The sequence below is a fragment of the Etheostoma spectabile genome, chromosome 10 (genome assembly GCF_008692095.1).
Source record: "Etheostoma spectabile isolate EspeVRDwgs_2016 chromosome 10, UIUC_Espe_1.0, whole genome shotgun sequence".
Lineage (NCBI taxonomy): Eukaryota > Metazoa > Chordata > Actinopteri > Perciformes > Percidae > Etheostoma > Etheostoma spectabile.
This window is the reverse complement of record NC_045742.1, coordinates 3972635-3987262: the sequence shown is the minus strand read 5'-3', so window position 1 is coordinate 3987262 and position 14628 is coordinate 3972635. Positions and strand designations below refer to the sequence as shown.

Here is a 14628-nt window from a genome sequence, read left to right as displayed (position 1 = left end):
GCGCACTGACGTCAGCTGGAGGATTATTATTGTTATTAGTATCTGCATGTCTATCACACTGCCAGAGTTTCATCCGCATATACCTTTGTTTTTTATTACATCACATTACAAGAATGAACAAAACAAAACAAACGCCAACAATTCAAATAACTGTCAAGTCGGCCTGTTTAAATCCTGATTGGTAAAGGTCCATGCAGCATTAGTTGCAGTAAATCACGCTGGATTGTTGCCAACCAGAGCTGAGGAGAAATGCAATTTAAAAAATAGACATGGTCTCCAAAATGGACTCCAGACGATGCCTCACAAAACACCCCAAAAACCTCTTGGCAGGTGAGGAAGGACGGGCAGTTTCAGCTGTTTTGCAGCCGAGGCAGGTTGTAATAATACACACTTTGTCATGGTGAAACCCCCCCACCCCTCCCCATTCAATCCTGCATGAGCTGCGATATCCCACTTACAAAGATCACCATATAATGGGTTATGCCATTATGGGCTCAGCAAAAAAAAAGAAGAAAGTTCCATAGCAGCATTCATAAGCTGTGGTTCACTGCTGCACATTCTAGCAGTTGGATTCCCCTGTGTGCTCGGTGTACAAAACATCAGGGCACCTATTAATTTCACCTGTTAAATCCGCTGTAAATGTGGAGAGGAGGTGCAGACAGCCAATCACTAACAAGATAGAGAACATCATCCCTCCAGGTTTTATCAGTTCCACTGGTCAGGCTTCTCAGGGGTATTTATTGTCCTCTATGACTTCTAACCCTCTCTGTTTTGGTTTTGCCAAAATTTAGACCAGCAGTGAATGAAAATACTACTTTTGAATAAGTATGCACGAGAAAGAGTGCATCGAGAATCGTTAACACTAAATCAAATTAGTCAACCCATATTAAAAATCACAATTCTGAAATGTGAAACTCTGTAATTCTGACGTGCTTTTGAGGAAACCTGCATCAACATCAATCTCATCTTCAAGTCTACTTAAAAGATATCCTGGTACATTTAAAGATCAACATTTTGACTTTAATGTTTTCTCACAGATGCCCCAGCTCTGATTTTAATAAAAATTTGGAGGGAAAATACATGAACCCTTTCCTACTGATCGACAATGTTTATATCCAGAGCAATTTAAAATGATTACAGCTGTAGAATAAGCTTTACCTCTCCAGATCACAAGGTGTCAAGGAAGACACCTGTACATTATGTATAAAAAATAAATATATGTGATATAATACATTGGGGCAGACAATAATATATATCAGAACAGACAAAAGGGATTTTGAAACTTGACAAACAAAGTATATACTCGGGATTAGAGTGGAGATTTACCCACAGGAAGGTGCAATATTTACACTAATAGGAGGGACTAATATTTTGTACACTCAGAACACACAAATGACCCGCCAAACTAATTATACAGCGATAAAAATGACTCACATCCATTCTAAAAACTAAGATATGTCAGTATTTAACATGCAACAAGGCACACATGTAACATGTTATGCTATTAAATCATACATTATATCAGTACAAGTTAGAAAGCACAAGGTGAAACTGAGGCCAACTCCAGCTGTTTCTGTGACTGTGCACTGAAATTTCAAAATAATGAGACCATTTTTCATTTTTAAACTTGTTGTATTATTCATGCACGTTAATGAAAATGGAAGTTTGCCCTAGTTTTCTGTCGTATTAATGTGTTCCTAATGTGAGAACGTTTATTATAGAAACCTCTGACATGTGTCTTTATAGGGGGCTTCCATTCAGGGAGAGGTCACTAAATATTAGATTAACATCCTCACCAGCATCACCATCATCATTATCATTATCGGGAAAACATATTTAGCAGACCAGTCTTGGAAGAGAGGCACATTACCCCCTGACCACCAAAACAAGCACTCAATATACTTGGTACCAAGGAGTGTAGCCAGCTAGCACCATGATAACTAGGGATCCTAAATCTCATAATGGGAATGTTGTTTTACAGTGTGTTCGGGGCTAACAGTGCAGGGACAGGGTTTTGTTAAAGAAAGAGAGAGACAGGAAATGGGGTTTCAGAGTCTAACACCTGTAATAGCCTACTTCTAGGCTATATTTAGCAAGTTGAGCAATGGGCAGAATTACCTTTGTTGTACACTGCAAAGGGCAAATGAAAGAGATCGACAGATTGAGAACAACCAAAAACATTAGGAGAATAACACACAAAGCAACATCATTTTTAAGTAACATCTATATATAAACTTTTCTTCTTCTTTTTTTTTTTAATTATCAAATGAATACAAACCTTTCTTGGTGATAACCTTGACTAAACCCTTAAAAAAGGCATTTAGAGAAGGTAATGAAATGCAGAAACAACACATTACCAGGTCAGGATATTGTTTGGCTACATTCCTGTCGTATCCGACTGAGTCTTGGTGGCAGCTCCTACCTTTAAAATTCGGTCGGATTCTGGCGTCGTACCCCGAAACTTTGCCCATGAGTTTGTCCAGGAACTCGGAGGGCGGCATCGGGGTGGCAGATTTCCTCGCCGCAGCTTCTTTTGACGAGGCCAGGCTGGAAGACAAAAAGGTCAATTTGGTCAGAGATAATGCAAATGCTTTGTGAACGGATTATAATAAGAGAACTTTGGACAGGCAGAGAGATGAATACATAGCAATATTTACATTGATACGAAACAAGTGTCTTCTGTCTACGTTTACAGCTCACATTCACACTGCTCTGGTGTTTCCGAACCCCTAATCCAGAGAAATATGGTTTGGAATCCGCGGGGTTGTTTTGCATCACAGACGCTAACGTTTCGCCGCCTGATTAGGTCGTGACGTCTCTAAAAGTAAGCTAATGCAGCTCAGTGTAAATTCTTTCAGGAAGACCTAAGTCTTAATCAAGGCTCTCTACCTAAATCGCATCAGCTGGTGGAGGCGTTCACCTTCCTGCTAAACCAATCAGAATCGTACACAAATATCAAGGGCCAATCACAGAGTCACAATCCTGCTTTAAAATCTGTATGGTCTCACATTCCAGAAGTATCTAGCAATCCAGACCATCAGCGGATTCACTACATTTTCAATCATAGGACATATCTCACCCCTGTGAAAATGCATCACATGAAAACAATTAACAGCCCCTTATGCACTTTCTGCGTTCATTTCTGCTGTTAGATCTATCCAAATAAATAAATATGTCCAAAGGTAATCCTCGTTATCAACCTGAATTTTATCACAATCTCACATCAAGATCATTTGATCACCTAGCCCTACTTTGAACGTGTTCCACCAAAACAAATTCCTTCAGGAGGCTATTTTGCAGCAGCACTGTGGCTCCGTCCGGCGCTTAGCACCGCCCAAGACGACTGTGATTGGTTTAAAGAAATGCCAATAGACCAGAGCACGTTTTTCTCCCATCCCGGGAAGCTGTGTGGACTCATGCAATAGTTCTGTTGTTGAATTGTTTGTTTGCCAAAATTGGAGCAAATAAACCTCACAAAACACCATCTTCGCCTGCAAAATGAATATTTTTATTCCCAGGTTAAGATTCATTCTTTCGGTGCCTCAGGGGCCGTATGAGTATGAGTTTTTTTGTTAGGTCTCAGGAAAACCGCCACTACATATCTTACGAAATACCAGGAGCATCATTAAAAACGCAGGGGAAAGATGTGGAAAATATGCATTTTATGAAATATATACATGACATAATTGTTTTATGTCATCTACGTACTAAAGACAAATGTTATAAAATGGGACATTTAACTGCACATGAAAGGTGTGTATGAACTGCTCATCAGAGTCATTCTTCAATTCCTTTTAATTACAATGCAGGTGCAAGATTAAGTTTGTATCTCTTCATTCCTGAAGGTTATCCCAGCATGCACTGGGCAAGAGGCAGGACCTGTCCACATCAAATGAATTTATCATCATTTAACTTATTTAAATTAATTATAATTAATGTAATTAAAAAGTGATTATTCAAATGTGAACTTTTACAGTCCATGCTGACATGAGTGCAATGCATTGGTGGTTATTACACACACACACACACACACACACACACACACACACACACCACACACTTACTATCTTTAAGTAGTTATTCAAACTAATGCTGTAATTCACTTGACCAGCTCTGTATCACGCTGAGTGCCACATTGATTTTACAATAAGGCCGTGGTATTTGCACAGTTGACTTCTTTACCTTATTAAGCCCATCATGCTCCTTTGATACTTTCTGCATAATGTCAAATCCTTTAGCCCACAGCCATACAATGACTCAGCGCTAACAGTCAATTACACACACACACACACACACACACACACACGCGCGCGCGCGCGCGATGGATCGAGCCATAGGACCAAGACAGCCTGTACACTTAAATTATTGCAAAAGAAGCATTTTCGAAATCACACAGCTACATCAATGAGAACGAATAAAAGAAAGCAGAAAGCTCACTAATTGGCTCCCTGGTTACCATGAGAATCGGAATGGCAACCAGGTTTGTAGGCTGAAGTTACTGTACTTGTGAGGACCCTCGTTGACAATGCCATTCCCTAAAGTTAACCAAAAAATAATAACCTTAACCCTAAACCCAACCCTTTATCTCTGAATCAGTTCTTCGAAAAAGTAAGGAGCTTGTTAAAACTTTCCAGAACTTGTCCTGACCTTCTAGAAACGTCTTGACTTCCCAAACTTGGGCTATCTTGCAAAATAAGACTTCACATTTTTACTTTCTAAAACTGGCCACACTTATCAAAACGTCTTTCCATATAAGACCTGACTTTTAGAAATTGTCCTGAATTTTAATAAAGACAGCTTCACTTTCCAAAAATGTCCTCTAATTCTCCAAACCTTTCAAAAAATAAGGGTTATCATCCCATAAAAAATGGCGCCATAGGGAGCTTCGTTTAGAGAGGAGAGACTTACCCCCTTGCATTATTCCGACTTTCCAAAATGTCCTCACACACAGGTCTAAAACTTAATTAGGACAAAGATAAAAGTGCAAACCTACTTTCTTGGTTTGGTAGCGTACTCCGTCCTCCTGGCTGTGGGTAATAACCGGGCTATAATTTCTCTCGGGTTAGTTTATTCTCTCTAATCAACTCCAGCAGGCTACTGCAAGACAGCACACACACCGTCACCGAACGGTGGCACGCGCATAGACATGGCCCTCTTCTTCTGTCACACTGACACCTGTCCCCCTCAAAACAATGCCAGGTAGGAACGAAAATTAATCTCAGCTGAAGGGGAAATGACAAAGCATGTTACCCATGTAAATAATAGCTAATTGTTTTAAGTAATAACTGTATTATAAAATACAACTTAATTATGTTAGTCCAAAATGTCATGGAATTATTCCTACTTAATATAATGATGAATATGAAGGAACGTAAGCATGATATAGAGATTGGCAGATTGTTACCAAAGGTGACTTTGTATCTTTCAATCTGCAATACAAAGTTCACTGCTATGCTTACTTTCCCTCAGATTCATCCAGTGTTGGGCAAGTTACTTTTAAAAAGTAATTAGGTACAGTTACTTCTTCAGAAAGTACCTATTGTGTTACTTTCAAGTACATTTTTAAATGCTGAAATATGACCTCACCTCCAGCTCTCTTTAATGGAACTTAAAATACATGTGCATGTTCAATTATTTATGATAAATCTGAATATCACAATGAAATGGACACTTAACACAATAATTATTAATTAACAGAAACTGTACACAAATCCAAACTATTTTAATGTTGCTGTGGGACAAAGTGAGACTAGCCTCTAATGAGATGCCATGCATGTAGATATTATGTTTACATAGTGGATGGATACAAAAAACGCAATAGATGTTTTGGAACTTTTGATACTTATTGCCCCTCATTTGAGCTCGCCTTACCTGTCTCTCGCTGACTGACCCGCTTGTGTTATTTGTTGTGTGTCCGACTATGTTACCTCTGATTGGCTTACTATGAAATTTTACTCAACCCCAGCCAATCGTCAGCATTTATGTAAAGAGGCCAGATGAATGACCAACAAAAAGATGAGGATGAGTCAAAGAAAAGTAAAAGAAGACGTTTTAATGCAAAGTGGACAGTCGGCGACAACGGCGAGGTTGGTGATTTATGACTGCAGTACAGAACAAATGTGCTGCAGTGACTGTCGTGTGTATGGCTCAGAGAAAGCAAAGTCAAATCCTTTTGTGATCGGGACTAAAAACTTAAAATGAAAAGCAATTGAGGACCACAAGTCATCAGAAAGCGAGCTACACACGATAAGTTGTAAACTATCAAAGACTGTCCGTTGAGGCACTGACGTCCATGAAAGCAGCACAGCTGGAGAGGATGCCGATGCTGTTTCTGAACATTCATGTGATGTTTGTCACTTAACTTTAGGCCCTGGTAACGGCGTTAGTAAGATGGAAAGAGTAATTAATTAGACTACTCGTTATTGAAAAAGTAACGCCATTATTTATAACGCCGTTATCTATAATGCCGTTATTCCCATCACTGGATTCCTCCCACTGGATATTATTTAATAAAATATCTAAAGATTGTATGTGGTATTAGCTCTAACGCTAACATTTAGATTGATTCTGTAACTGAAGTTAGCATAAAACTTTTTGCGATATTGTCATGACTCACTATGATTCATCCATCCATCCATTCATTCATTCATTCATCCAGGAGAAACTATGTATTTATTAGTTATTTATGTTGCTTTTAGTTCTCATGTTACAGGCTGCGTGTGCATTTTAAAAGTCTCGGGATTTGAAATAAAATACTTTGCTACTTGAGTTAGATTGAGAGTGAACTGACAGTGACTTCATTCTGAGCGAGGACTGAACTGACCCCTGGCCTCACAGTGGAACTGCATTAGCAGCCACTTGTAGTGCGGTTTGTATGTGATTGCATAATTTCTCGCTGCGCCTGGAGAAAGAGCACGGACAGAGTGAGATCTGGGCTATAAATAAGCTGCTGTACTGACCCATTGCATTTGACTTCAGCTTCACAATGAGCTTTTTAACCAAAACGACACAGGGAGAACTTGTTAGCCTTTTTTAACAGTCACTTTTATCTTCGGGGGTCAAGGAGTTCTTAATTGTGTTAAAAACGGTATTTCAACAGTTTAGTTGCTCCCTATTATTATCTACACTAAAAACTTCCTTTTTGCACAGTTTGTATTGTTAATGTATTTCATGTTCCACATGTCAGAAACATGATGTAACAACTCCATCATTGTTAAAACTGAAGCTTTTCTTAAAAAGACTAACCAGTTTTATCAGATGCAGCAAATTTCACAGTTTTTTTCCACTGTAAAACAGCTCTCGGTGGGTCGTGAGTTTTCACTGAAACACGGGGGGGGGAGGGGGGAGCTTGCTCTGTTATGTTTGAAATTTACTGGGAACGTTAAGAGGAGTGACCATGCAGGAACTCATAGTGCACCTTTTAATATGCATGCAACATTGATTCAAAGCCCAATCAGAATTTTTCCTGACACGAACATTTGATTTTTGGGTTTTGCCTGGCTGAGCCCAACTTTCGCAGAGTGAAAAGAAGTTGTGGACCGTGTTTATGAGGAATAATTCATCTTGGTGCTGGGACATCTTCACTTTGCAGCACTCAGACGTCCAGTGAAGCAGCAGCAGTCAGTCTCAGCCATCAGGACTTCCTCCTCCCAGCTCAGCTCGGGGTATCAATGATTGAAAGCAGACACAATTATTTCCTGTTGAAGTTGAAGTCAGACAGAGTGGGACAACATGGAAACTACTAGAACTGTTGGGTCCTTGTAAATTCTGGAGTGTGGTCTATCTGTAAAGTGTCTTGAGATAACCCTTTCTTATGAATTGATACTATAAATAAAATTGAATTGAAATTGAATTGAATTAAATAGTCTCGCATTGCTACACCTTCCTCCACAGCGCTGCATACAACAGCGTGGGATGGGAGAAAAGACTTGCTCTGGTTTATTGGCCAGTCTTCGAACCAATCACAAACGTCATGGGCAGCCCTGAGCGCCGGACAGAGCCTCGGTGCCGCTGCTAAATGGCCTCGGAACTTGTTTTGGTGGAACATGTGTAGGTTCAAAAGTTGTTGTAGTCGCGCAACAGAAAGCTCAGATTGGACAGATAGTCTAGCTAGCTGTCTGGATTTACCCTGCAGAGACCTGAGGACCAGGTAACCATAGTCCTCAGATTGGACAGATAGTCTAGCTAGCTGTCTGGATTTACCCTGCAGAGACCTGAGGACCAGGTAACCATAGTCCTCAGATTGGACAGATAGTCTGGCTAGCTGTCTGGATTTACCCTGCAGAGACCTGAGGACCAGGTAACCATAGTCCTCAGATTGGACAGATAGTCTAGCTAGCTGTCTGGATTTACCCTGCAGAGACCTGAGGACCAGGTAACCATAGTCCTCATGAATCCACCGGAGTTTAGAAAGCCAACACAAAGGAAGAGGAATGTGACAGACATCCGACCGAAATGAGGAACATCCAGCCAACTTCTAGACTATCCCTCAACTCAGTGTAACAGATTTTAACCCTCCTGTTGTCAATAAGATTGTTTGTGTGGACGTGACCTAAGCCCCTCTGAGTTTTTTTTTTTTTTTAATCTCTCCATCTTTTATTGATCATTTGTACATTAATCTGTAGCAAATGTGTATTTGTAAACAACTAAACTGAAACTTAACTAGCCTATCTAACCTTTCTTGACGCCCAGTTTTTCATAATTGTCTGTCACAGCAACACACAGAGTTCCAAAGTGAGAGGGAAAATGATACAGCCATTAGTTGCGACTCCTGATGAGTGCGGGGGAGGAATGCTGCTGCATTAATCTCTCATAAAACGAAAATGACAGATGATACAGTCGATCGCGCTCAAATTCTCACCTTCTAAATGTAAAACCCCTAACCGTGACTTTTTAATATGGTAAACTGTGACGCACGGCATGATAAATAGCGGCCATTAGCAATTCATAAACACGTTAGGCAGTCAGCGCTGTCGATTTATCAGGAAAGTGCTGATCAGAATCACAGTCCGTTGGGTAAAGACACAAATTATGGAGCTGCCGTGATCAGAAAACCGAATTAAGCTGGACAAATCCCTTGTTAGTTCTTGTCTCATGATGTATTCATGTACACAAGACTCTGAATGAAAAAGCACACCCACATATACTGCAGGAAACACACATACTTCTAGAATAGAAAGCTATGTCACACTCTTGTTCTTTCCACATACACACAATACACACAAGACAGGGCAAAGGAGACTGTGAAGGAGACTGTTGTGTGTGTGTGTGTGTGTGTGTGTGTGTGTGTGTGTGTGTGTGTTGTGTGTGTGTGTGTGTGGAGAGCAATAAATGAATTTGGGCTGCTGTCTCCATCCACACTGTTACCAGCCGCTCAGGTCACCCTGCCTGTCAGGTCACTGGCCAAGCCAGCCACACACACACCACACACACACACACACACACACACACACACACACACACACACACACACACACACACACACACACACACACACACCCGGGAGGCAGCTACCAATGACCCAGCCATGCAGTCTCCGTCTGTCTGCGTCGTGAACAGCGACGACACAACGTCAAGGATGTTATATAGACGTAAGATGACCATAAATCATAACACTGATAATGGCATTATAATGATCATAAGTGACGATATTGATGATGCTGCTGAGAACAAGTTGACACTACATAAATAATGTCAATAACACTGTTGTGGTTCTGTGTCTCGTGAATGATATCGATGATGTCGAGGGGAAACTAACGAGCATCATGCTGTAAGAACATCGTGAAGAAAACCTCTGGATACAAACGAACGCAGCCAAGAGAGTATCAAAACACAATCCAAGTTAAAGCTGCAAGCAATGTTCACTGTTCAGTGAAAACCTTGTATGTCCCAAAAATGTGGTTTTTCAAGAAAAAAAGGTCATTTTAAAAACATTAGTTATTATTTAGGCCTTCCTCAGACAAAGTCAGCCTGTTTAAGTATTTGTAAAACCCACAGACCGACCTGCATTTGTTCATGAACTCTTGTTTTAATCACCAAACATGGACATACAAGGTTTCTGTGATATGAGTGCAGTGTATCAACAATAAATCAAATGATGTCTATGTATATGCATTATGATTTTATTCTGATTTAAACTCCTGCAATAGATGTTGTTATAATTTTGCTTTAAGTTAATACACACTCTTTCCCTCTCTCCCTCTCTTTCTCCCTCTCTTTCTCTCTCTTTCTCTCTTTCTATCTGTCTTTCTGTCTCTCTTTCTGTCTGTCTCTCTGTAAAATGATGACAGTGATGCTCATGTTGTTGCAATTATCGTAAATCACAATACACATAATTATATTAGAACCGTTATGACTGATGATGTTGATGATCAGACAGAAATACTTAAATTAACGGATCATAGATCATAAGATCATAAATCAGATCACACTGCAGCAGCGGTTATGATTTTGATGAATGCGACAGTGGTGGTTTCATGTTGATTTTTCAGCTGTGTATATTGTTAGCTTGTAGCACGCTAACTTACAATTTCTTTTAAATCTATATATGTTTCTTGCTCTGGTATTTTTTCTGCTTGTGGTCAATCACCAAGACAGCAATGGTGGTAATTAATGGATAAGAAAAAATCAGCTACATTTACAGGAAATCATTAATTTACTCTTTTGTTTTTGTTTTTTATTTTACACTGAAAAGATTTGGAGGGACAGAAATGCATCCATCAGGTTGTGTTTTTACAACATTAAATTGATCATTTCTGTGAAATATTTTTAACATATTTAAGCTTGGCTTTTTCTACTGGTGAGGTATCCTAAACTGTAGGAATTCACATCAGTTTTAGTAAATAAATCCCAGGCTTGGCTCAGAGTAAGTCAGAGAGGGCAGAAACCCAGTTTGAGGGACTAAATGACCAACAGTCTTGTACTGTGTTTGAGGGGCTTTGACTCATTCTGCTGCTTCATGATTCAGTCTGAGTCTACTGGGAAAATAGATAAATCTGGAACAAATGCACACGTTGATAGAGGCACGCTTTAGGCCAATCAGGACCAAAATACATCAAGGTTTAGTGACATTTGTGGCCCTTCAAAGCCGGAAATATTGACCTTTAATTGCTGAACTCACATTTGGGAAGTGGTTGATTTTCTAAATGCCAGTGCACAGCGCCAACATTTGTCAAAACCCAAAGATTTATCCAAGTCAAGCCAGAGTTGTGAAGATGATGTCACATGTGAGAGAAAGCAGCACTACGCCAGGGTTCAAGAACAACGGAAGACAGCCTTTTAAAAACAGAAACACTCTCATCATCAGCGTTGTCCCTTCAAGATTCACCAGAAAATCAATCGGACAGTCCAATCTTTTTGTCAAAACAACAAGTCCTCCAAACCATACGACCATATAGGTTGTTTTTTCCTATCCGACCCATAGCAGCATTACATAAATGAAATCTCCAAGCAGTAGCGGAACCGTTTTAACAAACAAAAGGGGAAGACCTTCTCTGTCAAACTACAAAAGTTGCAGGTCACACATATTATTACATAATTATGCTAGAAAACAGATGTAGGACTGATTTTCAGTAAATCTCATGTGATTTTAAAACCAATCAGACTGAGTCAAAGGAACGTCTATGTCGACTCTATGTATTTTGCAGAGGCACCATGGCTCTGTCCGGCGCTCAGCACAGCCCAAGACGATTGTGTTTGGCTTAAAGAACCAACCCCAACGTCTTCGCAGTGCAGTGGAGGAAGGTCTGGCAATGCGAGGCTATTCCACATCCTCAAATTTGACATAATTTGGAGGTAATACTTGAAATGTGACGCTACAATAAAATTGAAATAAGAATACATCAATTCCATTTTTGGAGAGTCCTGTGCGTCATCAGCACACTTCCCTCTGGCTGTCCTTGTTGTGGGGACAGAAGGTCACTTTTGCAAGTCAAGGCTGCACTTCATGTTGTCACGCCTCTAAAAATAAAAGCCTAGTATTGATTTTTTTTTTTTTTTGCCCACACATATTACAAGATCCAATCTTTGAGACGGAAAATGAAAAGCTACATCTGCACTGACATTAAACTCCTCTACAGCTGTAGTGACAAAAACTCAACAACATCCCATACAGAGTATATTATATATTTGGTTAAATGATTGTCCATGTCAACAGAAATATATAATATATATATATATATATATATATATATATATATATATATATATATATATATATATACACTGTGTTATACATGATTGGATTTTCTGGAGACTGGGGAAACTGTCATTTGTAAAATAATATCAGGGCTCAGTCCAAATGAAAAGGGAAAGTTAGATAGTGAGAAAAAACACAACAAAAAAAAAGTCACCAAAAGCTTAGAAAAAAGTGGCAAAAACATCGGGAACAAAGCGGGAAACAGTGGAAAAAGCGACGAAAACAGTTTTACAAAAGTCAAAGAACGAAAAAAGTGACAAACGTCGGAAAAATGCAAATAAAGAAATGATGCAGGAGATAAACAATCTTTTAAACGTCTTTTGAGAGAGATTAAAAGGTTTCAGAAAGCAGCTCTGAAATACCCTAAATTACACTTATTAAACTCGCTGACAGCAATCATTGTGTTAACTGTGAAATCATCTAAGATGACTGTGACCACTGAGATTTAATCAACAGCATTTCCATAAGCGATTACCCTGGCTGTGATGACTGTGTCGTTTTAAACATTTCACACTAACTGCTCTCTTGTTGATGCGCCCCGGAGGTCACGCGAGTGACTGATGAGAGCGAGTGCAGTGAATTGGTGTTAATGACAGTTGCCAATAGGTTATCAGAGCCCAACAACCTCAAGTGTCCCTGAAGGATCAGTATGGATGACCTGAAGAAAACGCACCCATCTCTAAACCGTCAATGATCAGATAATGGACCTCTCCCAAAACTGCCGAGCTCAGGCGCTGACACTCGACGCCGATCAATGGGAAGACATCAGGATTTTGAGGCCCGTCGCACTTCATCCAATTCTTTCTCTCTGTGACAGCAAATTAGGTGGATCAGAGATTATCTCGGCACCAATAATTCTCGTCGCGACGTGACGAATCTGAGCTTAATCCTCTTTATAACAACGACAAATGGAAGTGTGATGGGATCAAGCGCTCGCAAAAAGAAAAAAAACACACACATTCCTGTTGTCTGGGCCTGGTGCTCGCCGCCCGAGATGATACAATAAAGAATAAGAACCATGTGAAATGGCTTTTAAAATTAGCATTGAACAAACACATTGCTGGGCTGATGACGGTGCAATCAGATTAGTCACAGACTGGGATTACACCACTGTGTCCTCGACACAAAGATAATTTCCGCCAGACGTGAGGCCTGGGACACTACGTCAGGGTGAATTATGCTCAATGGTGTTATAAACCCCCAACGTCGACTTCAAGGCACCTAACCGTAACCATTTCCTAATCCTTGTGCCTTCCATGCAGCGCTGCCTGGAAGGCAACGTTGGGGGTTTAAAACAAAAAACACTGTGAATTACACTGACATTGTTAAATTACTTTTATTAGATTAGATTCAACTTTCTTGTCATTGTGCAGAGTAGTACAAATGCCCCTAAACCTCTAAGTGTTAGAGGACTAGAGATGTTCCGATACTGATTGATACCAGTATCGGAAATGCCTCCAATACTGCCTAAAATCCTGGTATCTGCAATTATGCAAGATCCAATATTAATGTAGCCTTACAAGAATTATGTTGAAGAAATGTATGTACTTTTTTAACTAGATTCCAAAAGACAGTTCTATGGCATTCACTCTCTGTATGTACTTATTAATGTTAATATGGACAGGCCATATATATCAATAACAGCTATCATATCACATACATACAGCGTTTGTGGAATACAGCTGTCACCCTGATCACAGAGCCAAACATCTGTCAGGTGTCTGCATCATTTGCTTAAATGCTTGGCATGTAGATCGGATTGGGACTTTTAAAAGCCCACCTGCTTTAATATTATTGCTAAACAGTTCACGCTGTAAATGTGGCTGGCTCCATTTCTATGAATAAACCAATTGACAGCATAATCCACTTCCCACTCAGGCTGACTATAGATCATTTCTAATACAGGAGAAAGAAAGCAGAAATATCTGTGGACTTAAAGTTCAAAACACACGGGCAACAAACAACAACATGATAGCATGAAGCATAATATAGCGTACACAGTGAAAAGGGAGTTCTGCACTGTCTTTTGTGTGTTTTTTCACTTGCTTTCTCACCTGGAGAGACACTCTCTCCAGCTGTGTCTACCCAGGAAATGTCTTTTTCAATATTATCTTCATGATGCTGAGTCTGCTGGCTCGTAGAGGTCCAGACACAGTGCGACAGCTTCAACACCCGAGCAGCTGCCATCAACAAAGGTACAGGAGCTCCAACGAGCCAATAGACCAATTGTTAGGGACACTCGTCTTAGCAGGAAAAGCACAGGTGTGGCTTATGACAGGGACAATGACTCTGAGACGTTTAGGCTCCAGTAAGTCACACAAACAACTTAATACAATGAAGCCACTTTTTGTTTGTCATTTTCACAGACTGAAATCTCTGCCATGTGGTAGGCTATTTAAAAACATAAGACTTTAGTTAAGATAGAAAGTGAA

General features: G+C 39.9%; 1 protein-coding gene across 2 annotated transcripts in view; it reads right to left on the bottom strand.

Moving 5' to 3' along the window:
• The window catches only part of glra1 (glycine receptor, alpha 1), a 127540-nt gene that overhangs the window by 92516 nt on the left and 20396 nt on the right, over positions 1-14628 (bottom strand). The window contains exons 2-3 of one of the 2 annotated variants that reach the window (XM_032527600.1): positions 2423-2547; positions 2119-2130 (exon numbers count right to left, since the gene is read on the bottom strand). In XM_032527600.1, the coding sequence (XP_032383491.1) occupies positions 2119-2130; positions 2423-2547 (137 nt within the window). The remainder of the gene's footprint in view (positions 1-2118; positions 2131-2422; positions 2548-14628) is intronic. The other variant, XM_032527601.1, reaches the window with a different exon arrangement.